This window comes from Ranitomeya imitator, chromosome 10 (genome assembly GCF_032444005.1).
Source record: "Ranitomeya imitator isolate aRanImi1 chromosome 10, aRanImi1.pri, whole genome shotgun sequence".
NCBI classification, from domain to species: domain Eukaryota; kingdom Metazoa; phylum Chordata; class Amphibia; order Anura; family Dendrobatidae; genus Ranitomeya; species Ranitomeya imitator.
In genome coordinates this window covers 38922317-38950171 of record NC_091291.1, presented here as the reverse complement: position 1 = coordinate 38950171, position 27855 = coordinate 38922317, and the positions used below count along the sequence as shown (strand labels likewise).

The window sequence follows — 27855 nt, the reverse complement described above, 5'->3', positions numbered from 1 at the left end:
AAAATAAAACCATAGAAGCCACTTGCAACTCAAAAAAATATTTATTATTAGAGGGAGAAAGGAAAATTAAAAACAAACATCTGCAAAGAAAGGAGCAACTGGTGACAACTGTCAATATTGCACATTTTCTCACGATTACATCCTCAAAATGGCAGGATAGAATTAAAAAGAGAGAAAAAAAAAAAGGGAAGACGAGCTAAAGATGGTTGGAGAAAGGAGAGGGGGGAAAAAAACAAAATAGAAAAATCAGTGAAAGAAAAAAAACAAAAGTGGTGAAAGAAGGTTCAAGTAGCTATTACCTAATATTTACCTGATAAATTATACTAACCCAGCAAAGAAAAGAGGGGGAAGAAGAAAATAAGGAAAAAGGGGGAAGGGAATTCTTAAATGAAGGAGTAAATTGTACAAACATCTTCTCACAGGTTCCAGCAGTAGGCGATTCCAGAGACAGAAGGAGGATTTGATTCTACTTTAAAATTAACTGTAAACTTCTTTCTTCGTTTTAGTGGACTTGTTGGATGCTAAAAGTTCTTTACATTACAAAGTCTATTTTCTTCTGTGTTTTTTTTTTCCCTCTCTGGAACTTTGTGTCACTTCTCCCAATCTTTGAGTTGACTTTTCCTGTGTTTGGTGCCTTCTCCCCAGAGCCGCATTGGTTGTTGTGTCTTGTGCAGCACGTGGACAGAGGCTTTTGTGCAAGTGAGGTAAAGAGAAAAGAAACTGAGACATCGTTAGTTTCTGATCATAGTATCTCAAAAGGCTGAACAGATTTAACAAAAGTCATGTACAAAAAGAAAGAAAAAAGTGAACATAATCCCTTTTACCCACTTCGAAATGTAAAACCTATTCACAAATATTCACATAGCTTATTAAAAAGCTAGCATATCTATAATATTGTGGTCACAGTGTAAAGAAGACAGGCGGATCTCCCTTACAAGTGGTCTGAATGCAAGGATATACAAATGTCTTCTACAGCTTTACTTAGTATATCGACATCTGTATTTTCCCATCACCGAAGAAATTCACAGCACCAGTTAACAAAAAAACATTTTCTACCGACGAGTGTGTAAAATTTCTTCGTGACGACTTGATGTTTGGTAATTTCATGTTAAAGGTGCTATATATAAAATATATACAAACACACGTCCGACCACAGAACACAGGAAATTACCAACGCCCGAGTTGCAGTTGCTGACATTCTGGCAAAACAGAGAAACCCAACACAGTCTTGTTTTGGGAAGCCCGGTCTTGGCCTGTACCCTCTGATCCAGAGGTATTCGATCTGGAACAACAGATCCGATAAAGATAGGCGGTATTTCACGTGCACACACAGTGTGGAGCATTAAACATGTGTCGAAAAGACAAACACATTGGTAGGGTCTGGTAGGAAACGCCTGGTTTAGAAGTTGGGCAAGACTGCTAAGCTTTGCTTGCAGTCAATCTTGCTGGTGTCGTTCCCTGCATACGTAAGAGACAGGGAAGCCAGGAAACTCTGGCATTCCTCCTCACTCTCGAAGGCCAACTCTGACTGAACGTAGGAAACTGGTAGCACCGGCCGAAAACTAAAAGAGTTAAAATAAAATAAAAGTAGTAGAGAAAAAAAAGGAGGAAAAGAAAAAACAAGTTAGAACAGCAATGACAATAACTGACATAACCTTCTACAACAAAAAGTTCTAAGACATTTACGACAAGAACACGTACCCACCTTTAGTCACTATCTACCGTAAGTGAGCAGAACCGTGCTAAACACTGACCCGTATCTGGGCTCAAGCTATAGTTGAAGTATCGCTGCTAATAAAATGCTATGTATAATAAACATTCAATTAATTTGGGAAATTATTTTTTCCCTTTGATGGAAAACCCACAAGGATTCTTTAGGGAAATGCAGGGAAGCACTCGGTGAGACTAATAAGAAAAAGCCCAAATGTGCAAACAAAATATTTACATCCAATTTGGTGCTGTCGTGCATACAGTTTTACCTTTTTTAAAAAAGGGGTTGTCCTATACACCCTGGTATAAGAAAGCCATGAGCAAGACTTTACATACATGGATGTTACTAAATTGTAGGATTTTCTATTTCGTAAATAGTTTATCCCTTAATTATTAGAAGAGTACACTGCCAATACTGTCTAGATAAAAGCTAGAAACCCTGCCAGCTTACTGCTGAGTAAGTTGGTTTTGAAACTGTGTTTTATAATATTTAATGTCAATTCAAGGGGTTACCCACTACTATACTTATTGTTATGGATGGCCTTTGCTTAGCATTTGAATAGGGCGTGGATCTTCCATACACTATAAGAAGAGACGGAGCTGCCGTGTTATGGCAGTTTCACTAGTCAACTTCTGGCCGGAGCCCGTAACAGCTGATCTGAGGGGGTGCTGTGTGTCCCACCTCACCGACATTGATGAAAACGGAAGTGACCAACCCCTTTAACCATCACAATACCCTTTGAATGAATATAAATGAGCTGTCAAATGCTTTTGTAGTGCAACCGTTGTTTTAATTTCAGAAATCAATAGTTCCCATTAAAATACTTCGCTTTGCAACATATCTTATTAGAGAAATCTGCTTCTTTCTCTGCCGGGACTGATCATTTATTCTCAAAACTCTTAATTCACGGGTAAAATCTGTATTTAGTGAAGACCGAGATACATTATTAGAGGAAATGACAGCTGGTGCGGATAAGTAGGGATGAGCAGACCCATGGATGGTCGAGTCCGACCAAAACTTTAGTCCAAATTCAGTTCGGCTACCAGAACCCCACAGACGGTAATGGGGACCCAAACATGAGCTATTTTCCTTTTTTTGCCTAGTGTCAGCTTCCTGGCGACAGCAGCATACACCCAAGGAAGCGATAAAGAAATGTTCATAGTAAGGGCTAAGGGGCTGCCAAAATAAGAAGAGTACCCGGCAGAGTCAGTCAGTCTCTCTCTGCCCCTGTGAATTGAGAAATTTCAGAGTGAAAGCTACGTTCTGAAGAAGAATCCGATTTCTCCGATAAGATATATTACAAAGTAATTATTTTCAGGGGTACTATTGTTTTGTTTTTTTTTAATAAAAATTAAAAAACGCTGCTCTTTAAAGGGAACCTGTCACCCCCAAAATCGAAGGTGAGCTAAGCCCACCGGCATCAGGGGCTTATCTACAACATTTTGTAATGGTGTAGATAAGCCCCCAATGTATCCTGAAAGATGAGAAAAAGAGGTTAGGTTATACTCACCCAGGGGCGACCCGGTTCTGGTCCGATGGGCGTCGCGGTCCGGGGCCTCCCAACTTCTTACGATGACGTCCTCTTCTTGCCTTCACGCTGCGGCGCAGGCGTACTTTGTCCTGTTGAGGGCAAAGCAAAGTACTGCAGTGCGCAGGCGCCGAAAAAGGCCCAGCACCTGCGCACTGCAGTACTTTGCTCTGCCCTCAACAGGACAAAGTACGCCTGTGCCGCAGCGTGAAGATAAGAAGAGGACATCATCGTAAGAAGATGGGAGGCCCCGGACCGCCCGCGTGAGTATATTCTAACCTCTTTTTCTCAGCTTTCAGGATACATTGGCGGCTTATCTACAGCATTCCAGAATGCTGTAGATAAGCCCCTGATGCTAGTGGTCGTAGCTCATCTTCGATTTTGGGGGTGACAGATTCCCTTTAAGTAAAACATATACAATTATCACTTTCTGTATTACAATTAAAAAAATTCTAGTATAGCAGCGTTTTGCAACTTGTGGCTCTCTAGCTACACAATTCCAAGCATGCCCTAATACGCTGGAAAACGATCTACCCTGGCAACAGAAAACTCGCCCACACTATATGTAGTTCTTACTCTTGTCAATTTTGTTACAAAAAAAAAAAAAAGGTTCATGTTGCTAAGGATAGTTTGATATAAACAAACTTTTTGAATTTAAGTTTAGTAAAAAAAAATTAATTCTAACATATGGTGACTGTTCTGGTCGCCTAAATATTAGATTTAGTTTGCTCACTAATTAATGCTTAATCGGAGGACCATTTCATCTTGATCATGAAACCATTTTTCAATTACCTCGGTGTATCCCACTGTATCTTAATATTTGTACAGAACTTACAAATAGGAGATGTGGTGGCTTGAATAGCAAAATACTGTACACTTTTCCCAATATTATACTTCCAGTTTACATGACTGCATACATCAATACTTACCTTAAAAAATAAAGAAAAAAAAAACCACAGACAGGTTTGCAAAGAAAGAATGAAACCCCCCCAATTCTGCAGTGACGCTAAGCTACATGCCAGGACCAGCCCCGATATGGAACGGGTCTAGTTACTATCACATGGTACGATCTTGTATGGAACATAAATCTATTCCTCCATTACATCTGAAGTGCTGGCAAAACATTTTTTTTTTCCTAAGAAAAAAAAGAAGGTATTTCTGCATCTAGCCTAAATTCACTCATGATGTGTACAGCCAGAGAACATTTTGTTTAGTACTCATGTTCCCGTAAATCACCAGAGAAAAGGTTTTGGCTCCAAGTAACATTGTAAGATCAATGACTAATTTCTAGTCTCCATCTGAACCAACAAAGATCTAGTTTTGGGGAGAATTACATAATATGTAGCATTTAAAGGGGCGACACGTGACTTGAATTTGGCCCCAGTCTGAATAATTATAGAGTCAAATAAAAGTGCCTCTTACGGCCAGACCTACAGGAAGACCATGCCCCCCAAACGTATGTGTCCCTTCATAGATTTCTTTCTTGTCACCTTCTCATCTGCTTCTATCACTAGACCTCCCAAACTATCACACCTTTATAAAATCTTATCCCATTGTCAGCTACACACAATCCTTAAGTCATGTGTGGGTCGTGGGTAGAAATGCTTTGATATATTACCCCAATATCTACCTGCCCACACTATTAAAAATACAATGATGCATGCCAAAGAAGCTGAAAAAAGAAGGCTTCATTAAATACACTAATTGGGCAGCCTGCACATACGTTTTAATCATGGCCTTAAGGGCTGACTTCCTCTCCCTTTCTGCAAACTTGTCGATGAGATAAGCAGACATGCGCGGAGCTTCTCTATAAAGCTTGAAAAATCGATGATAATTTGAAAGAGCCCAAGCGCTGCGAAGAGCTAGAGCGTGCGCAACACAAGAGTCTTCCTTCAGCTCTTTAGTCAGATACGCCATTTCTGTCGTTAGATCTGGAAGACAAAAGATCACAAATCAAAAGCCGAAAAACTCTGTACCTGTTACCCTACGTCCACAATGCATGTGCAGAGGAGGTTTAGCTATTTGCTTACCCCCAGAATTTTGTGTGAAAATGTAATACAATATACGATACGCTGTAAACTCTCCAACATTGCCGGTAAGGTGTTCGCAGTATAAGGATTTCAGCTGGGCCTGACATTGGTTAAATTCCTCGTGGTCCCCCTACATGAGACATAAAAACGTTTAGGTTACAATCAAATACAACCAGAAATATTATGCACTTTCAGACCTATCCGAGAGGCATAGAGTAGAACGAGAGATGTGGAGATTAGAGAACAGGTTTGTTTTAATTCAATATTTTTATTAAAGAACTTCAAAGACTTCTAGATAAAGCCAATGATTGACAGCTTTCCTGCATGACTGGCAGACGGGAAAACCTGTCACTTATAACCCTTATACATCTTCTGACTTCAATGTTCAGATTCTCACCTCAGGCGTATTAACCATTTCCCCGCCCCATATTTTATAGATTTCAGAAAAGTGGTGATCTCAGTTATCCATACCAATGCTTTAATACATCAGAAAAATTACCTTTTCCAGTGCTATCCGTGCATGGGTCTCATAGACGTCCACAGTGAACTCTGTGCGAATGCCTTGGACCTGCAGCGCATACAAAAAAAATAGAAATTAAAAACAAAAAAAATTAAACACCATGCTAAAAAATTGAATTGTCTGGGCTTTGAACAAAACATCTGCAGACCGCCGAATTGTGACAGTGTGCAGTGTACATTCGGTCACTATTCCTCAGTATTACGGATTCGGGTGACGTTACCATATGTATGCGATTTTCATCCTATCAATTCACTTCAGTTTAGAGAAGTTGAAGACAGCAAGTCAGCATGTGACCCTGAGGCCTCAAATCGCATACATGCAGTCACAAAACAGCTTCTATATAGGACTTGAAAAAAGGCAGAAAAAAAGGAGGGATTTTTTGGTACTTAATAGTGATGAGCGAATATACTCGTTATTCGAGATTTCCCGAGCACGCTCGGGTGACCGCCGAGTATTTTTTAGTGCTCGGAGATCTAGTTTTCTGCGCCGCAGGTGAATGATTTACATCTGTTAGCCAGAATAAGTACATGTGGGGATTCCCTAGCAACCAGGCAACCCCCACATGTACTTCTGTGTATCTTTGTACTTTGTGTATGTTAACAAATGTGCCAAATAGTGGTACATACCGTTAGGTCTTGACGAATCGATTTCAACTGCTCACAAGCGAATGCATAGTCTTGTTTTTCTTTAAAGTGCCCTTTAACCATTGTCAAAGACTTGCGTAAAACCTAAGAATCAAGAAAAGATTTCTAGATGCTAATACAACAAACATTAAAACACATCACACATGTCAACTACTTCATCCCCTGTGCTATGGACTTAAAAGGACATACTACCAGCACACCTGTAATGAAAACATGCACTAAAAAACAATTGTGTATTATGGAAAGAGCAAAGGCAGTAAAGTCTTACATGAACAGGTCGAACGGTTGATGGATCTGGAGCACAAGTCAATCGTAGGTAGGTTTTTGTGATATCCTGTGAAGTTCCAACAATTTTCAGCTCGTTCCAGTCCAAGTTACCCGATTCACTTGGATCTAGATTAATCTGCAGAACCAAAGGCTCAATGCGCAGCTTCTTTGGACTGTGCCCATGCTGAAACCGCGCTGCACGCTTTTCCTTTTTGAAATCTTTTTCTGGGTCTTCAAAATCCATGGTCATATTCTTTTTACGGTTTCGTTTATTTAAGTTTTGTTCATTCCTAACAACAACAGAAAAAGGAATGAGAGTCACATTGGGTTAATAAATAAAATGTAACAGATACTAACTATAAATACAAATTTTTACAAAGTTATCACAATATTGGTATTTGCAAGATGTATGCAGTCATTTTCAGGGTTTTCCCCATCACAGCTATTTGTTAAAGGGGTTCCTGCAGCCTGAACACACACTGACTTCTAAATGAGCGTGGAGCAGTGAGTGTTATGATCGGTCAGGGGAGGAGGATTTTCTTCTGCAACACCTATGCTCCATGGCTGAGTGAGCAGATGAGTTATGCTGCTCTTCTGACAATGTCTCGAGCTGTGTTTCTTGAGGCTACACTCCATCCTGACATCTGAAGGTTAGGTTGTAGCTTGAAATATGTGATGGTAGACATTTTTACCAAATTCTCAGAGAACCTACATATAAAGGGGTTGTACAAGCAGAATGTATTGATGACCTATCAACAGTATAGTCATCAATATGAGATCGGTGGTGGGGTCTGACGTTCATTTGAATAGAAGCTGTTCTGCAGTAGCCGGATGTGACCGCCACATATTGAATAGCCCAGTTTGACGCATTTACAACAGACAAATTTTCAGCCTATCTGTGGGTGTGCTTGGATTTCTGCCCAGACAAACCCTTTAACTTTTAAAGCAACCTCTTGTGACCTCGACAGACGCTGAGAACTAAGAGCTACAAATTCTTCTCAGCAGGATGATCATGTGTGGTCATTCTTCAGACAGATGAACTGTACCATCAAGAAGCATCCAAAAGCTCATTACTTGACAGTTCCCGACACCAGTTATTGCTATGGAGAACAACGACGCATACTCAATCTCATCTTCTGCCAAGAAGGTGGATTTGAGCTCCCTTGTTCTCAATGATGGGCATCCTAAAGGGAGGACGACTTCAGATCTCATCACTAATCTGACTAATTCACGAGTTATAACTTACAAAGAGGTTAGGCTACTTTCACACGCCAGGCTTTTTGTTTCAGGCACAATCCGGCAATTTTTGAAAAAAAAAAAGGGATCCGTTTTTTTTCTCACCGGATCCGTTTTTTCCTATAGAGTTGCATTAGCGCCGGATTGTGCCTGATGGCCAGACATTTCATCCGTTTTTTCCCGGATCCGTCCAAATAGTCGTTTCAGGCGGACGGAGAAAACGTCCATTGCAACGTTTTTTGTCCGACGGAAAAAAACGCACAGTGACGGAATCGGCCAAAACCACATGAAACGGAGATGTGAAACAATGAATCCGGGTCAGTCGCTCTCTCTCTTGTCCCCGAAACCAGGAAGTCAAAAAAATCCATGCGCATTAAAGACCGGATCCAGCTAAAAACCGGATCCAGCGGATCAGTTTTTGACAATTTAAGACGGATCCGTTTTTTTTACAAAATTAGCTGGATTTAGCCTGAAAACAAAAAAACGGATGTGTGAAACTAGCCTTAGGAAGTGAAAATGTAATACCGCTATGAAAAAGATTTTTGTGTACTCACCGAAAAATCCTTTTCTCTGAGCCAATCATTGGGGGACACAGGACCATGGGTGTTATGCTGCTGCCTCTAGGAGGACACTAAGTAAACACAGAAAGAATAGCTCCTCCCCTGCAGTAAACACCCTCCTGCTGGCTCTCAGTGAACCAGTTCGGTAACAAAGAAGTAGGAGCTTAATATTTAACGAGGATGAACTATGCCAAAACCAAGTTAACTCAAAAAAACCAAAGCCAATAGGCTAACAGGGTGGGTGCTGTGTCCCCCAATGATTGGCTCGGAGAAAAGGATTTTACGGTGAGTACACAAAAATCTTTTTCTCCTACGCCTCATTGGGGGACACAGGACCATGGGACGTCCTAAAGCAGTCCCTGGATGGGAAACAATTAACTGCAATTGCTGCTTGTACCCACAAGTTACAGATGCAGCACAGCCGCCTGCAAAATTTCTCTGCCGACGGTCGTATCTGCCGAGGTCTGAGAGTGAATATGGTAATGTTTTGTAAAGGTATGCAGGCTGGACCAAGTCGCAGCCTTACAAACTTGTGCTGCCGAAGCTTGGTACCGGATGGCCCAAGACGCACCCACTGACCGAGTGGAGTGAGCCTTAGGCTAGGTTCACATTGCGTTAAGGCAGTCCGTTTAGCGCATAGCACTACGGACTGCGCTAACGCAATGTCCCAAAAGGGATCGCGTTTGTCGATCCTGCTAGCGCAGATACCCGTTCTGTGCTAGCGAGGAACGGACCTCGGACGCTGCAAGCAGCGTCCGTGGTCCGTCCGAAACTAACGGGACATCGCCAGCACGTGCCGAAAATGGCATGCGCTAGCGATGCACTAGAGATCCGTTAGCACATTGCTGTCAATGGGTGCGCTAACAGACACGTTGCATGGCGTTAATTGCGACAATTTCGCCATGTAACGGAGCCCGCTAGCGTTAACCCATTAACACAATGTGAACCTAGCCTTAATCCCTGCTGGGACAGGAAGACCTCTGACTCGGTAGGACTCTTGAATAGCCGAACGGATCCATTTGGCTATTGTCGCCTTGGAAGCGGGAAACCCCTTCCTCAGTCCTTCTGGGAACACGAATAGGGCATCTGACCTGCGGAAAGACGCTGTCCGCGAGGTATATCTCCTAAGAGCTCTTACTAAATCCAGTGTGTGAAGGGCCTTCTCGATGCGATGGACTGGTGCCGGACAGAGTGATGGTAAGACAATCTCCTCATTGAGATGAAAAGAGGATACAACTTTCGGTAGAAAAGAGTGGGGATGTCCTCAAATCCACCTTATTCTGATTTAAATTCAGGAACGGAACTTGAGAGGACAGAGCCGCCAGCTCGGAGATTCGTCTAACAGAGGTGACCGCAACCAGAAAAGCACCTTTCCACGAAAGAAGAGACAGGGACACCTCCTGCAGAGGTTCGAAAGGAGCCTGTTGCAAAACTCCGAGGACCAGATTAAGATCCCATGGTTCCAACGGCATCCTATAGGGGGGCGCCCGAAGGGAGACTCCTTGAATAAACGTCTTGACCTGTAATCTGTTGGCAATCCTGCGTTGGAAGAGAACAGACAGGGCTGAGATCTGCCCCTTGAGAGAACTAAGGGCGAGACCCAAGTCCAAACCCGTTTGTAAGAACTCGGTCACTACACCAAGAAAAGAAAGTCTTCCAAGTGCGATGATACGTATAGACGTAGGCTTTCTAGCGCTGATCATGGTAGCTATGACTTTTGGAGAGAAACCTACCTGGGTTAGGACCCAGGACTCAACGGCCATGCCGTCAAACACAGGGCCTCTCTCTGAGCTCTGGTGGTAAAAAGGGGCCTTGAGATAGCAGATCTGCGCGAATCGGTAATCGCCAGGCAACGTCGGCAACTAGTTGAACTAGTTCCGCGTACCACGCCCGGCGCGGCCAATCTAGCGCAATCAGGATTACCGGTGCCCTCTCCGCTCTGATTTTCTTGATGACTTGGCAGGAGAGGAAGCGGGGGAAATATGTACGGAAGCCGAAAATGATGGCACGGGAGTACAAGACCGTCTGCCCCGATGGCTGCTGGATCGTGGGACCGAGCCATGAAGTTGGGAACCTTGGAGTTCAGCTGTGAGGCAGGAGGCACGCGGTATGTACCGCCAGTATGGGCTGCAAAATAGTGCTCAAGGGGTAGGCACAAACTGCTGAATGAAGCAGGGGCCACCCGGTATACACCGCGAGTCTGGGCTGCAAGAATAGTGCGCACTATCCGCCTCATCAGCAACAGGAAGCACGCGGTGTCCACCGCAAGTGCAGGCTCACTGCACCCCTTGAGCACTATTTTGCAGTCCATACTGGCGGTACATACCGCGTGCCTCCTGCTTCATTCAGCAGATAGTGTCAGTCCGTGACACACTATCCTATCTCAGTAGCTTGTTTCTACCTTTTTGCAGCCCATACTGGCAGTACATTCCGCGTGGCTCCTGCTTCATTCAGCAGATAGGATAGTGTGTCACGGACTGACACTATCTCAGTAGCTTGTTTCTACCTCATGTGCACTATTTTGCAGCCCATACTGGCAGTACATTCCGCGTGGCTCCTGCTCCATCCAGCAGTTAGTGTCACTTGTGACACACCGTTGTATCTCTGCGGCTTGTGCCTACCCCCGCGACCTATATGTCTTCAGGCTTTTTATTGATGCAATCTAACCTTGCTACTCGGGGCTTCTCTAAGCATACTAGTATATTAGCACACTGATGAAGGTCCAGTAACGACCGAAACGTTTGTGAATACTGTATGTAAATAAACCCCCACTTTGTATCACAACACTTTTGGAGTGTGCTAATCACTTGCATTTTACATAAAGGCTTGGGAACCTATGACCATGCACCTCCTCCTTTTGGCTGTGCTGAACATTTTCTATATAACTGGATGTCTATAGACGCCAGGAACTCGCATTTTTCCATGGAGGCGATGAAAGAACGAAGCGATTCCATCCGAAACCGTCGCACCCTGACAAACTTGTTCAGCAGTTTTAGGTCCAGTATGAGCCGTAGTGTACCGTCCTTCTTTGGAACAATAAAGAGGTTTGAATAAAAACTTTGAAACCTTTCGTTTTGAGGGACCGGAATAATAACTCCGTCTTTTCTCAGAGAGCTTATAGCTTTGAAGAACTGATGCTTTTGCCCTGGGAGGAGAAGACAGGAAAAAACGGTTTGGAGGACTAGATAAGAGTTCTATCTTGTATCCGGAGGACACTAGACCGCGGACCCACTCGTCGTGAACGACCGAGAGCCACGCGGCACTGAAAGAAAGCAGGCGGCCGCCTACTTTCAGGGTGTCCCCCGGATACCGCAGTGAGTCATTGTGTGGAAGGTCTGCCCGTTCTGGCGCCTCTGGATCCGGGCTGTCTTGGCCTGCCTCTCCATGAAGGGGAAGGCTTAAAAGAGGTCTGTGAACCTCTGTCTCCACGTTGTGCCTGGCCGGAACCGGGAGATGTGGAAGTAGAGGACCAGTCTGAGTTGTAACGAGAGAAAAAAAAAAAAAATCGGGACCGAGCCTGTGGCTGCGCGTTCCGAAAGGACTGAGAGGGTCTCTGTTGTGGAAGAAATTTACTCTTCCCTCCAGTGGCATCAGAAATTAACTGGTCGAGCTTTTCGCCAAAAAGGCGACCGCTCTGATATGGGAGAGAAGTCAATGACTTTTTAGAAGTAGAATCCGCATGCCAGTCCCTGAGCCATTAGGATCTCTGGATGGTGATAGCCTTGGCTGCTGCTTGAGAAGCGCAGTCAGCGGCATCCAAGGACGCGGTCACTACAAAATCTCCAGCTCCGGCTATCTGAGTAGCGAGGTCTGCTATCTCGGGGGGAAGATTGGTATCCAGTACTACTGAAGACAAGACCTCAGCCCAGTGGGTCATAGCCTTAGCCACCCACATAGCGGCAACAGATGGAATGAGTGCGGCCGCAGAGGCTTCAAAAGCTGAACGCGCCATATTGTCAATCTGACGATCGGTTGGATTGTTAATACAGGCGCCCTCCGAGGAGGATAAAACAAGATTTCGTAGCCAGGCGCGATACTGGAGGATCTACCGGGGGAGACTGTGACCAATCTTTTCTTAGATCCTGGGCAAAGGGACATTTGGACTCCATGGGCTTCTGCCCTGTGAATCGTTTATCTGGACGGATCCTGTGAGATTCAACAATTTGCTTAAACTCGGGATTGGCGAACACTGTGAGCTCGTTTGGTCCTCTTAAAGGACACGGCATGATCCGTTTTAGATAAAGGTTCCTCCTCAAGTCTCAAAGCCTTATTCACTGACTCAACGAGAGAGTCGAGAGTCTCCTGATCGTGATGATATTCCTGATCTAGGGACGTATCAGAATCGTCCTCTGAGACAGGTTCTCTACTAGCCCCAATGGAAGGGGAGCGAGAAATGGAGCTCTCAGAACCCTAAACCCGGAGATGGTCTGGGGATATTGCATGAGTCCTTTTCCTGGAAGAGTGAGAACTCCATGGCGAGGTAAGACTCCGAGGGGTTCTGACCATCGGAAGAGTCGTCCGTATTAGTGCCCTGGTTAGAGGAAGGGTCTCGGAATGAGTCTAACGCTTTGGCCAGGGATGCCATAAACCGGGAAAGGGAGGTAGCCCACTCAGGGGGACTAGGCTCACTGGGATCAGTATCAGCAACAGGTGGTTCCTGAGCAGTCACCGGTTCACAAGCTGAGCATAACGCAGTATTGTGACCCCGGGGTAATGATACCTTACAGGAGGTACATGCAGCGAAGAATACAATGTGAGTTTTTCCAGACTTTTTGTGAGACTTTGGTTGAAACATAGTAAAGCCTGGAGGAAAGCGCTTACAAGCAGGGGAAGGGTTAAGCTATGTGTCTGCAGCTTACCCAGTGACTGTGTCTTGAGTCCCAAGGGCAGGTCCGCAGTGTAGGCAGAGAAAAAACGCTAGTCCTGAGGGCTGTGATAGGAAACGCTGGAGCAGTGCTGCAGCATCAGGGCTGTGGGTGTCCCAAGATGGCCGCCGAGACCAGGAAGTGGGAGCTCATCACAGGAAACGAGAAGCGCCAGGAAAAGTGGGCGTGGCCAACTGCCGGTGGGCGTGGCCAAAACTCCAGCCTGTATCGAGGGAAATTTTTATTTTTTTAAACTTCTCTGCGGTTGCGGCCTGCAGCGCCGCGACCGCTATTGGCGCCATCATTAGCTGCACTCCTTCGTGGGCTTGCCGCACTACGGACCACCCACGGACACAGGCTTAAGGTGCGGACCTGCCATACCCCGGGGACCAGGACCCCCAGCGCCTCGGCCCCCAAAGTGTACTCACGGTAGATGCAGTGGGCCGGTGCTCAATCCAATGTCGCCATAGTCAGGGAGGGGGTGGAGAGCTTCTGCCGCCATGCGTCATCCGCTATATGAGTGGTGATGCAGAGGGGGGCTGCACGGACGCAATACATAATATGTCCGGCTATGCACCTGGCTCCAGGAGAGGTAGATGGAGGGCTACTCCATGTGGTCGCCTGCTATGGAGGGGGGAGATCGGAATGCCAAGGAATCGTCGCCCGTAAGGTGAGCTCAGGGCTGGCATCCAACGTTGCAGGAAAGCATATGGGAGGAACGCTCCACGTACTTGCCTGTTGATGGTTCGAGGGAGATCGGAACCTAGAAAGGATCCGTCGCCCCCATTCGCTCCGTTAAAGAAAAATAGAAGTAAAAAGTTAAAATAAAAACGGTGGGGTCTGAAAGCAGACCCAAGTGCCTCCTACAGACACCAAGCAAGAACTGGGTCACTGAGAGCCAGCAGGAGGGTGTATACTGCAGGGGAGGAGCTATTCTTTATGTGTTAACTTAGTGTCCTCCTAGTGGCAGCAGCATAACACCCATGGTCCTGTGTCACCCAATGAGGCATAGGAGAAATTACCATTTTGTTATCTACGTGAACATATATTTCTACCTAAAACGCGACGACCGTTTGTATTTAATAAAAGACATTGCATTTTTCCCTACATAGGAAGCAAGTGAGATCTATGTGATCCATACCACTACCATTAAGTCTGGACATGGCTCGAAAACATCTCTAATAATGGAGCCAAGTTATAGTCCTACTCCCACCTTTTGCCTCGCTGATTTCGTCCACGGCCACGATCCATATGTCCTCCCCGGCCACGTCCCTTCTGAAAGTTTCTGCGATTATTTGATCGACTTTCGTTTCCAGATAATGAACTGCTTTCAGAGTCTGAATCACTGAACAGAAAACATCCAGTTGTCTTAAATGTATAAATCTTAAGAGAAATTAAAACCATGCAGACAAAATTTACAATTTCATCATGTTTGCTACCTGCGACGGTATCGTCTGTGAGGGGACCGTGAAGAGGACCTTGATCTTGACCTAGAGCCAGTGCTTGAAGAAGAACTGGTGTCTTTCATGAAAACATTCCTGTTTCCAAACCTTGTAGGAAAGCTGCCACCGCGTCCTCTTAGTGTATTAGTATTGTTATGGATTCCGCCACGTGAGGACTGTGTGACAGTAATGGTACTGCCAAGAGAAGACTGCAAAGTACTTTGCTCCCAGCGCTTTTTCTTTGGACTTCCCTTTGCACTTTCCTTGCTGAAAACAATAAGACATTTAAAAAAAATGTAAAAAAAACACATTTCACTATAAATCTAGTTTATAATTACAGACTGTTCAAAGTGTCTTTGTGATATTCAAGATGATCATTTCTAAAGTTTCATCTATAAAAATGGTCCAAAAGAGGGTACAGAAAAACCAAACATGTGCTCACTTACAAAACTCATTAGAATGCTGCCTGTGGCTCCAGTCAGTCTCTCTTCTGGCACAGACAAAACATGAAGGCTGCAGTCAATTAGGCAGCTGATTGGCTGCAGCATTCACACGATGTCACCCGCCGTAAGAGGAAACCCAGCCACTGAAGGGAGAAAGGAAGCAGTGTGGCAGAACAGAAAAAAAATCTTTACTCCGTCACCTCATTGGGGGGACACAGGACCATGGGTGATATGCTGCTGTCCACTAGGAGGCGACACTATGCATAATCTGAAAAAGATTAACCGTGGCTCCTCCTCTGTAGTATACACCCCTGGACGGCGTCAGCCTTCTCCAGTTTTTGCTTAGTGTCGCATAGGAGGCACACCTAAGATTTTTTACTCCGTTTTTTTTCCGACGAATTACAGATGAAGAAAAGTGGGTCTCCTGTGAGACTCCCGGCATGGCTCCTTCCTCAACCCCTATTATGGGGTGCCTGGTTGAAGTAGAGATGACTATTCCCCATGCCGCCCCTTCCCCAGTCCCTCGGGTGCTGGTTCGAAGTCGAGACCACCCCCCCCCCCCCCCCCACTCCTTCCCCAATTCCTCTTGGTATCTGAGTTGAGGTGAGGATAAAGCCCCCTGATGGTAACACCACCCTCCCTATTCCCCTCTGGGGGCATTAGGTTGAGACGCCTCAGGTAGGGCTTGTACAGGCAGCACTCTGCAGCTCCAAGCAATGGACCAGCGCACTGTGCCTGCATCAAGGCACAGTGTGCCTGGATGCAGGCACAGTGTGCCTGCATCCAGGGACCCCAGCCCAGCTGCGGGCTCCTGTCGGGGCCGGGGGGACTGCAGGCAGGCATGGCACATACAGACAGGGCTCCCTGCGCCCGTTTCTGCGGCAGCACCAGCTCTATGCTGCGTCAAGGGGACCCCTCTCAGGGCCCCCTTTTCCACTTATAGCCCCATCGCTATCCTGCCTTTAAATCCGGGGGGGTCCGATTCAGATCCCCCCCCCTCCGGACTTCCGGGGCTGTGGAGTCGGAGTCGTTGAGTCGGAGTTAGTTTTGGTTGGAGTCGGTATAAATGTACCGACTCCAGCTTTAAAAAAAAAAAAAGAAAAAAGTATTAACATTTCAGAATTGAACTTTCATATGAATTTTATAAATGCTACTCAAGTATATATGTTCTATCAAACTATGAACAACAGTGATAAGCAGTTCTGCTGGAGATAGAGACTTTTCTTAGGGTACCATTACACTAAACGACTTACCAACGATCACGACCAGCGATACGACCTGGCCATGATCGTTGGTAAGTCGTTGTGTGGTCACTGGGGAGCTGTCACACAGACAGCTCTCTCCAGCGACCAATGATCAGGGGAAAGACTTCGGCATCGTTGAAACTGTCTTCAACGATGCCGAAGTCCCCGGGTAACAAGGGTAAATATCGGGTTACTAAGCGCAGGGCCGCGCTTAGTAACCCGATATTTACCCTGGTTACCATTGTAAAAGTTAAAAAAAACAAAAAACAAAACAGTACATACTCACATTCCGATGTCTGTCACGTCCCCCGGCGTCAGCTTCCCGCACTGACTGTGTCAGCGCCGGCCGGCCGTAAAGCAGAGCACAGCGGTGACGTCACCACTGTGCTCTGCTTTACGGCCGGCGCTCACAGTCAGTGCAGGGAAGCTGACGGCGGGGGACGTAACAGACATCGGAATGTGAGTATGTACAGTATGTACTGTTTTTTTTTTTTTTTACTTTTACAATGGTAACCAGGGTAAATATCGGGTTACTAAGCGCGGCCCTGGGCTTAGTAACCCGATATTTACCCTGGTTACCAGTGAACACATCGCTGGATCGGCGTCACACTCGCCGATTCAGTGATGACAGCGGGTGAACAGCGACCAAAAAAAAAAAAAAAAAGGTCCTGATCATTCCCAGCGACCAACGATCTCCCAGCAGGGGCCTGATCGTTGGTCGCTGTCACGCATAACGATTTCGTTAACGATATCGTTGCTACGTCACAAAAAGCAATGATATCGTTAAAGAAATCGTTATGTGTGAAGGTACCTTTACTTCTTGTGTGTCACTGTTCTCCACTGCCCTTATCTAATCTTTTACTTGGTTAACCTCATGCTGCCCCAACCCCCCTACTTACAATGTATGAAACTGAAAATGTGTTGCAAATTCTTAAGGTACCGTCACATTAAGCGACGCTGCAGCGATAAAGACAACGATGCCGATCGCTGCAGCGTCGCTGTTTCGGCGTTAAAAAAAACAAAAAACACACACACACTACATACTTACATTCCGGTGTCTGTCCCCCGCCTTCAGCTTCCCTGCACTGTGTAAGCACCGGCCGTAAAGCAGAGCGGTGACGTCACCGCTGTGCTCTGCTTTACGGCCGGCCGGCGCTGACACAGGATGCAGGAGGAGTGCAGGGAAGCGGACGCCGGGGGACGCGACAGACACCGGAATGTAAGTATGTAGTGTTTTTTTTTATATATTTACAATGGTAACCAGGGTAAATATTGGGTTACTAAGCGCGGCCCTGCGCTTAGTAACCCGATGTTTACCGTGGTTACAAGAGAAGACATCGCTGAATCGGCGTCACACACGCCGATTCAGTGATGTCAGCGGGTGATTCAGCGACGAAATAAAGTGCTGGCCTTCTAGCTCCCACCAGCGATCTCACAGCAGGATCCTGATCGCTGCTGCGTGTCAAACACAACGATATCGCTATCCAGGACGCTGCAACGTCACGGATCGCTATCGTTATCATTCTAAAGTCGCTCAGTGTGAAGGTACCTTTAGTAGTAAAGTTCCTCCTCTAGACTAGATGTTTACTAGGTGTGCGTCTTCTAAGCATCACACAGCTGCTACTCAGAAGACGAAGACTAAGAAGTATTATCCTTTCAACAAACTTTGCATCAGTTAACTGAGTACATGAGGAATAATAGTATTACCAAGTGGTCTGATTACTTATATGATGGTGAGAAACTGAATAAGCACAATGTTAATATTTTACAACAGTAAATTTATTGTTACGAATTGGCCATTTATGAAGGAGTCGGAGCCGGAGTCGCAACTGTGGCTTACAGACTCCACAGCCCTGCGGACTTCCGCGCCGGCCTGGAGCCTTTCTGGGCATCAGGTGTTATGATCTGGTGGCCTAGGAGCAGCATGAGACGTACTCTGGAGAAGGTGGTACCTGTACTGACCGCAGACCCTGAACTTAGCACCGCAACTAGAAGTAGCCGTGTGATGTACCTAACACTCCCTAGACACCTCGGCACAGCCTAAGGACTAACTTCCCCTAAAGATAGAAACGGGAAAACTATCTTGCCTCAGAGAAAATCCCCAAAGGATAGACAGCCCCCCACAAATATTGACTGTGAGAGGAGAGGGAAATGACATACGCAGACTGAAATCAGGATTTAGCAAAGGAGGCCTTTCTAGCTAAAAAGAAAGAATAGGACAGAGTACTATGCGGTCAGTATAAAAACACTAGAAAATATCTACCGCAGAAAATACAAATCTCCACATCTGACTAAAGACATGGAGGGTAAATCTGCATCTCCAGAGATACAGCTTGGCTGCAAAAAATCCCTACACAGACAAAGCTGGACAAGACAAAACATGAAAATGCCCAGAACTATAAGGCCCACAGCAGGTGGACAGCAAAAACAAAGCCAGAACTTATCTTTGTTGAAAAGAACAGCAAAACAGGAGAGACCAGTCAGGGATGTGAATCCTCCAAAAACAATGGACAACTGGCACTGACTAAAGGATCAAGCAAGACTTAAATAGCCCAGTCCAAATTGCATTAAGTGGACATCTGATAAATGCTGCGATCCAAAGACAGCAGCACTACCACTCATAACCACCGGAGGGAGCCCAAGAGCAGAATTCACAACAATCAGGCATCTAATTTAGCTGAAGCCACCGCCTCCTCTCCGCCCCCCCAGATGACAAATATGACACTCTACAGTGTCAGAGGGGGCAGATCGAGACAGAAAGGGCGCGTTTTTACACAGCTTTGCCGCCTTTTTCCTCAGCTCTCCGCCCCCTTCTCCCCCTGCCTCTTCTCCTCGGCGGCCATTTCTACTGCAGCAAGGATTAACCCTGCATCTCCCGGTCAGCAGGACGAGGCCAGCCAGTCTCCGGGGGACACAGAACTGTGGATCTTCGGCGCTGGACCTAGGGGCAAACTGGTGGGGTAGATCACAGCTGGGTTGTTTTACTCGGCTGTGAATCCATATTCCCTATAAGGCTCCCCTATAGGGTCTTCTGCATAGTTACCCCTGTAAGGCCCTCTGCAAGCCCTTCCGCACTCTGTGCACTATGCCGGGCTCAAGGTCCAGGAGAACCAGGCAGGACTGCTATTATGCATTCTGAACAGCCTGCAGGACCGCTCTCCCCAGCGGCAGCACGTACTCGCACTGCCAGGGCTGCACTCAGACTACCGTGTCAGAGCCCCAAGAGGCCCCTGCCAATGCTTCAGTGTCTAATGCCACGCCGGAATGGTCACTCAGAGGTCGCAATCTATGACGCAGTCTATAGATAACAAACCTCCACATTGCTTCAGGCTCTGCAGAGTCATGCCTCGGCTATGACCGTTACACAGCAAAGGGAGAGCTTGACTCAGGAACAGAACGACCCTGGCACATCCACGTGTAGGTCAGGACGCAAGCTGACCCATAGGTCATGTTCATCTGCGTCATCCCATAGCACACGGTAATCCCCTTCTAGGGAGAGACACCGTAGTTCTAGGTTATCTAGACCGTCCCATTCCAGGGGCAGACAATGCAGATCTCCGCAATCCCCTACCAGAGAAGGTCTCTGCCCCAGCTCACCCAGCAGGGGACACCTCAGTGATGCACAGGATTCGGAAGGCATCTGTGACTCCGACTCAGACAAGGAAACGGAGGGGTCCCTGATCCCAATCCCTCATAGCAATACAGCGCTAATCGAGGACATAATCTCTTCCATCGCGTGCTGGACATTTCTAATCTGCCACCAGAGGCCCCAGAACACAAGATATCCTTTGAAGGACCTCTGAAGCCGCCTAAGGTTTTCTTAAACCACCCAGAGTTTGAAGCGATCCTTAAAAAGCAGCTCTCACAGCCTGAGAAAAATTTTTGCTAATCGCAAATATCTGGAGGCAAAGTACCTTTTCCCACAGAAGGACACCAAGGAATGGACAGATCCACCCGAAGTGGACCCCCCAGTCTCTAGACAAGCAGCACAGACCCTCTTTTCACTGCCAGATAGCTCAACCCTCAGAGATGCAGCAGACCGGTAGGTAGAACGCATGGCTCGTTCAATTTTTCGAGGCAGCAGGGGCATCCCTGGCTCCCGCGTTCGCTTCAGTTTGGGCTGCCAACTGCCAAGGCCATCCTGGCTTGGGCCAAAAATTTACAAGCTGGCCTCCAAGCATCTGCTCCTGAGCTGTCGGACCAAGCGGTTCAAATAGCAGTTGTAGCAGATTACATGCTTCATGCAGCTCTGGATTCAGCAAGGGGCGTAGCGAGGATAGCATCAAACGCCATCATGATTCGGCGTATCCTCTGGCTGCGGAATGGAAAGCGGACGCAGACTCCAAGAAGTCCCTCACGCACCTTCCATATCTCAGTGGTGATTTTTTTGGTGAAAAGTTGGACACAATATATCCAACGCCACCGGGGGTAAGAGTACCTCTCTCCCTCAACCTATACGCACTTACAAGCGTCCAGCATGTAACCATTCCCCACACAGGGACAACTCACGGTCGACGCAAAGGTCGGACAAGACCTGGCAGTTAAAAGCAGGGGTGTATACTGCAAAGGAGCCACGGATAATCTTTTTCAGATTTTCAGATTATGCATAGTGTTGCCTCCAAGTGGACAGCAGCATAACACCCCATGGTCCTGTGTCCCCCTATTAGAGGTTAAGAGAAAGAGATTTTACGGTGAGTACACAAAAATCTCCTTTTTGAAGAGCTTATGTTCTTTTTTGTTTTTACACCCCTTAGCTGCATTTTTATTATTGAAAACAAAATGTGTTGGATAGCCACTAACACATACCCTGGCAAAGGCTCTCTACTCCAATCAATGGTATAAGCCGATCCATCTTGTAATCTGGCCTGCAAGACTTCTTTTAGCAGTTTTTCTGTTCGATCTTTGTCTTCCTCACTTTCACATGCAGTAAAGCAGCGTTGGACATATTCCTTCATAGCTGGAGGCCAATCTTCAGGCTTAGCGGAACTATTACTGCAAAAATACAAAAAAGACAAATTAATTAGAAACACTTCAGCCTTTAATAAAAAGAGTGAATAGCTAAACCAGGGCTCCGCAGAAGGGGTTAGTAATAGCGCCCTTCACAAAAGAAGCAAAATATTCACCTGTGCTCATGGCTCTTCTCTGCTTGCTGCTGCTGTAACCCGTGGTGGTGCATGCGTGCATGCTGCGACATGCCAGTATGGTTACCGTGTTGCTCATTAGATGAAAAGATCTGATTGGACATTACAAGTGGACGCTTCTGAATATTAAACTTCAGGCCTCCAGCTCCTGGAGCCTCTATTAAAACAGAAGTAGCAAAATAAGACAGTGCATAATATCTAACAGCTGTTACCAACATAAAATCAGATCATATCCAAATGAACCAGTGTCTGCACCAAATCAGGGCAGAAGCTTTTTACGGCCTGTGTGTTCATGGAAAGCTATGGAACTGGGGGGAGTTTTCAGCCCATGAACAACTCTATGGAAGGAAGTACTGGACAGAAGACAACTTACGCTTCATTCGGTTCCATAGTTGATGGCCTTTCTTTGATTTGGGGCCGTCGTTGTAGGAATGCTGATTGTAGCTGTTGGCGTTACTGGATGGATGCTGGGGCGAGAGCTGGTTGCCGCCTCCTGTGTTTTGCGGACAGGACTGTGACAAATTATGGTTGACATGTTGGTGATGTGGCGAAGTTTGGTTAGAGGCGGACACTTGAGACTGGATATTCGAGTAAGGAATCCCATCTTCTAGACCAGGAACACCGGGCTGGAAACATGAATGTAATGTATTATCATCCGACAGAAAAAGCAGCAGGTTAAAAAAGGGTTTTACTATTTTGTAAAACCCTCTTCCCCATCTGAGCTTTACTCACTCTCCTCGGGCCCAGTGTGGTCTCCACTGCTGCATCTGGTGAGTCACTGTCTGCAGTGCTTAAGCCATGTTGTCAACGCTGCAGCCAATCAGTGAGCTCAAAGCCACTGAGCGCCTCGTGTCATCACCTTGGGCAGAGGCACTGAGCTGGTGGCTGCAGCGCTGCCATCATTTTCTGCAGTGATGGCGTCACAACAGACACCAAGAGCAGAGACAGGATTCAGCACTGGACCTGGAGAGGGTGAGCTAAGGACAGCGATTTTCTTTTTTCTAAAACAAACTGTAGTTAAGGAACTTGGGTTTTTTTAAACCGTAAAGTTCATTAATTAGGTATCCAAACTTACAAGAGCAAGGCAATACCCTAATTACTTATTAAGTGGTTGCCAAGTTGGGTCCAGAATAATACACAGGATAGGCTGTAAATGCACGATTCACATGTCGGGAGTCCCAACTGAGACACTACTGATCACCAGAATGAAGGCAACATGTCGTCTCTCTGAACAGGGCAGTGGTCCATTTCCGTATCAAAGGATCTGGCAGAGATAGCAAAGCGCTGTTCACTGCTATCAGGCCTATAGATAGCGGGTAAATCAGCAGTTTTCTTTCTATTCAAATGGGTATACAGCATCATCATTGTCATGGTCTGGGCCATAGAGATGGGACCCCAGATAACCATACATTGATCAGCAATCTGGTAGAGATATGTTAAATATTGCTCGATTCAGTCCCATTAATGTTTACAAGGATGATCATCACCGGCACCCCCAAATAACCAAGCATACCTGAGAGAGATTCCCCTGGTGCAGTCCAGCTTGCTGATTCTGCGATCCTTGGTAACTACCAGACATCCCATACTGACCGGAAGCATTGAATCCACCATACACATTTTGCTACAAAATGCAAAGAAATAAAAGCTTAACCATAGGCTTCAGATTATAAATACAGTCCAGAATGTAAAAGGACTAAAATAGATTGTGTTGGTCAAAAAATAGTGAAGATCAAGCTATATATACAAAGACTAGTGTGTCTTGTTCTTTGTGGATCCCAGCCCATCATATTTTGAAAGATTTCTTTACATACCATGGACATCAGCAATTGAAAAGACCCACTCACATATATCCCCAATAAAAGTAATATTTCTACCACTAGAACCTCTTAATGCATGAAGGTGAACAGAAATCTGATACCTACCATGGGGTAATAGTAGTTGTATGTATATGGATAATTGTACTGCGAATACCACTGATAATACTGTTGCATCGCTGCATCGTTCGGTGATGCTGAATACTGCAAAAGAGGGAAAAAAATAAATAAAAATAGTATTAATAATAAAAATAACTGTTTGGACTTCATACAATATACATTGTGTCAGCAGTACATTCTCTTTACACAGTCGGACCCATGAAAAGGCAATGTTCATGCGCAGTTTTTTCCATTAACAGACCAGTCCCCTCCTGTTACCTGCGCATTAGCTTGCCCATCACTTGATCCTTTAGTGGAACTTGCTTTAGTTATGTTGGCCAGCGCTTGCCGTGCCTTCTCCCATTCAGGATTCTCATGCATTGGGGTTTCTAAAATGCCATCTCTACCTCCATTGTACTGCTGAGCCCTGTGTACAATAAGATGGAAAAACAAAAAAATGTAAGTAATATAAATCTTAACTATAAAGTCCAATAGTAGAGAAAACACACATCCGCACTGCTCAAAGGTCCAACTCAGTGACCGTATTATAATATCGGTCTAGCACCACAGAAAGTGATACTGGCTGTATGAATCCTTTACACCTGAATCAACGGGGTGCTGCTGCCAGGAAAAATGTGTGCAGAATCCAAATGGCAAAAAAGAAAAAGTGGCTGACCCTATCCCTCCCTGCTATCCGTTTGTTTATATGTCCTAATAAAGTGATATTCACCGCAACAGGGTAAGTGCGCGCCTACTTTTTCTTTTTTGCCATTTAAATCTTAACTATATCTCTATAGGATGTCAATATTACGGTACTTAGTAAACCCACCATTCAGAATTCAGCTGGTCTCCGATGTTTGACATTGCAGCGTTCACGTGTGACCTGTTGGTACAAAATTGAACAGAAGCTTAAAATGTGCACAGGTATATAGAGCTGTATACACACATGAATATCTGTGTATGGAGAGTGGAGGGATACAGTCACCACACAAGGAGAAAACAAGCTCTCTCCTTTCTGAAGGATAGGTTATGACTTACTGACTACTTACCCAGGGACAAGCCCCCACCAATCATTAGAATAGGGAACTTTTGTCCCAGTTACAATATGCAGCGACGGGTCACATGCTCAAATCACTGACCGCGCCATTCTTTAATGGGGCTTCTGGAAATATAAAAACAACTAGCGAATGTGCATGTGGAGCAGTGGGTGAGCATGTACACTACTGCCCCATTGTAGGGGGGATAAAAGCTCCCCATTCTTCTGATTGATGCGGGTCCCAGGGGTCAGACCCCTACAGAGGATAGGTGATAACTTGGTTTTAAATGTGCAGCATTTCTTCCATACAGATTCCTACAGCAGGAGGTCCATAGCACCACAAAGGTTAGCGAGAATGTGTCCAAAATGGACAGCATAGGCCCAGAAGTTTATTATAATATTTATTTTAGTGTTCTTAAGGAACTTTCCTGTGCAAAAAAAAAGCAAAATAAGGAGCCGACTTATTTCACTGCTCCTTTTAAAAGGGGATGTTTCTCAATGGGGGAATATTGTAATTGAAAAGGGTTTGTGTCATTTTATTTTCTGCAGCATGTCGATTCTTTTTGTGGATCTGCAGCGTTTCTGCACCCATTTACTAACATTGATTCAGTCAAATCCGCAGCAAAACCGCAGGTTTAAAAAGATCTGCAGTTTTGCTGTAGAGTTGGGAGCGGGAAACGCTGCAGATCAGGAGGAGGAAGAGTGTGTGGGTGGAGACTGTGTGCGGAGAAGATATGCGTGTCTGCGGGGCTGTCTGTGGGTCTGTATGTAGGCAGGTATCGTCCGATGAGACTACTAGTCCCATCCGGCTATGCCTGCTACAGTGACAGCTAGCCAATGATGGGACAGCAGTAGTCCCATCATCCGGCTACTGTGCTCATGTGCTAAAAAAAAACAAAAAAACACACACATACAGTACATATTCACCATACAGCTAATAACAGTATACGCCCTCGATCACCTGTAAAAAAATAAATAAAAATAAACTAACAGTATACTCCCTGTTTCGACATAATCCATTTAATAACGAGTGTCCCACCACGATCTACCATGTAGAGCTGTCACATCGGCAGATGTGACCGCTCTCCAGGGGCCCCGGTGTTACAATGACGGTAGGTATCCTGCCGCCATGTATCACTCCGCCGTCAGAGGTCGCTGTTACTTGCGGCACCACTGCGTGCGAAAAGTCTCACTCAGCGCTGCCGTAAAGTGAAAGAATGAACTCAGTTAACCTCTTCAGTGATGCACTGCAATAGCCATTACCTCCTGCCAGTGCATCGCGGGAGGCCTACAGAGCATTCACATCTCCCGATGTGACAGCTCTATAGGGGACATCATCGTGGGACACTCGTTATTAAATGGACTACATCAGACCAGGGAGTATTTGTGGTGGTTTATTATCTACATTTTTTTGCGGGAGATCGAGGGTGCCACACGAATTAGGCATACAATAAAGATGGGAAAAATGTGTAGTGTTTTATTTCATTAAAATTCGTTATTCTAGCTGTGTCTTTATTTCACATCTATAGGATTAGTAATGGACAGGTGTCTCATTGACGCCTCTCCATTACTAAGCCAGCTTAATGTCACCTTACAAATATTACCCCATTTGCAACTGCAACAGGGCAGTGGGAGGAGAGAGGCTTAGTGCCGAAATTGACACAAACGCACACAAATCCGCATGAAAAAAGCATGAAAATCCACGTTGATTTTCACCTGCATTTTCTGCCAAGAGATGCAGAATCTATGCAGAAAATTCCACAGGCAAATCTGCAAGGTGTGCACATACCCTTAGGACTATTTTATTCACACCCTAATTTGCAGTTTATACACTTTTTTTTTCTCTTTTAAAAGTGTTTTTTTTCTGTTTAGTTGTTTCTGTTTAGGTGGAGGGGGAGAGGGAGGGGGAGAGGGAGGTGGAGGGGGGGGGGAGAGGTGGAGGAGAGGTGGAGGGGGGGAGAGGGAGGTGGAGGGGGAGAGAGGTGGAGGGGGGGAGAGGTGGAGGGGGGGAGAGGTGGAGGGGGGGAGAGGTGGAGGGGGAGAGGGAGGTGGAGGGGGAGAGGGAGGTGGAGGGGGGAGAGGTGGAGGGGGGGAGAGGTGGAGGGGGGGAGAGGTGGAGGGGGGGAGAGGTGGAGAGGGGGAGAGGTGGAGGGGGGGGAGAGGTGGAGGGGGGGAGAGGTGGAGGGGGGGAGAGGTGGAGGGGGGGAGAGGTGGAGGGGGAGGTGGAGAGGGGGGAGAGGTGGAGGGGGGGAGAGGTGGAGGGGGGGAGAGGTGGAGGGGGGGAGAGGTGGAGGGGGAGGGAGGTGGAGGGGGAGGGAGGTGGAGGGGGGGAGAGGTGGTGGGGGGGAGAGGGAGGTGGAGGGGGGGGAGAGGTGGGGAGGGGGGTGTAGAGGATGGAGGAGGGGGGAAGAGGTGGGGAGAGGGGGGTGTAGAGGATGGGGAGAGGTGGGTGGTGGGGGGGAGAGGGAGGTGGAGGGGGGAGAGGTGGGGAGAGGGAGGTGGAGGGGGGAGAGGTGGGGAGAGGGGGGTGTAGAGGATGGGGGAGAGGTGGGTGGTGGGGGGGGAGAGGGAGGTGGAGGGGGGAGAGGTGGGGTGTAGAGGATGGGGGAGGGGGGGAGAGGTGGGGGGAGAGGTGGGGGGAGGGGGGTGTAGAGGATGAGCAAGTGGGAGATAAGGGGGTGTGGGAAGTGTGGTGGATTCGGTGCAGACGGGGCGCTGAGGCCTCGGCCACACCCGGGGAGCACAGGAGCCGACTCCCTAGCTGTCACAGAGCTCCACAATGAGGAGACCTCACTCCTGCTGCCCGCACTGTCGGGCTGGAGGCCGCCATCTTTACTGTCCTTCCACCGGGGGCCCTATGTCCCGCTCGGCTGTCACCAGCGTTACCTCAGCCAGGCCGCTCATGCAGGAGCCCGGTGTGCTCCGCCCTCGCACTCCTTCACCGCGACCTAAGCCTCGTCCGTCCCGGACTTCACCTCCACTGTCGCCTGAAGCGTTCAGACCGGGTTATGGTTTCTTCCCTTCTGAACCGCGGCTTTTTTTTCCCGTTCTAGTCCGAGCCTCAGAGATGGCTCCTACAAGCACAAAATGGCGGCCGCAAACAGCCAGTCTTCCTGACGTAACTATTCCTGTTCGCCCCGCCCTGTTCTACTTCCCTAGCCGTCGTCGTCATCGTTTCTACCCCTACTTCCGGTCTATCTATCTCATCCAATCAGAACGTGTTTTCTTAGACTTATTGTTTATCTATTTTTGATTGGCTACAGTCATTGAATGGC

At 46.6% G+C, this 27855-nt stretch overlaps 1 protein-coding gene across 1 annotated transcript; it reads right to left on the bottom strand.

Annotated features, from left to right (window-relative positions):
• Positions 1-22: 22 nt before the first annotated feature.
• LENG8 (leukocyte receptor cluster member 8) lies at positions 23-27724 on the bottom strand. Its single transcript, XM_069741233.1, has 16 exons — positions 27467-27724; positions 24374-24427; positions 23824-23971; positions 23554-23649; positions 23145-23252; positions 22005-22257; positions 21614-21788; positions 21297-21482; positions 14801-15070; positions 14575-14706; positions 6702-6990; positions 6416-6517; positions 5769-5837; positions 5270-5399; positions 4963-5170; positions 23-1562 (listed from the first exon to the last, which is right to left on the bottom strand). The coding sequence occupies exons 2-16, from the start codon at positions 24406-24408 to the stop codon at positions 1400-1402; spliced, it is 2364 nt and encodes a 787-aa protein (XP_069597334.1). The 5' UTR covers positions 24409-24427; positions 27467-27724; the 3' UTR covers positions 23-1399.
• Between the last annotated feature and the right edge of the window lie 131 nt (positions 27725-27855).

Bases quoted from the DNA above. Each gene is read 5' to 3' on its own strand.
- LENG8 (XM_069741233.1), bottom strand. From the start codon at position 24,408: ATGTCAAACATCGGAGACCAGCTGAATTCTGAATG. The intron at 15,071-21,296 runs GTATGTGTTAGT...TATTGTTTTCAG, and splicing joins AGTAGAGAGCCTTTGCCAGG to CAAGGAAAGTGCAAAGGGAA. The intron at 14,707-14,800 runs GTAGCAAACATG...TTTTCTGTTCAG, and splicing joins CACAGACGATACCGTCGCAG to TGATTCAGACTCTGAAAGCA.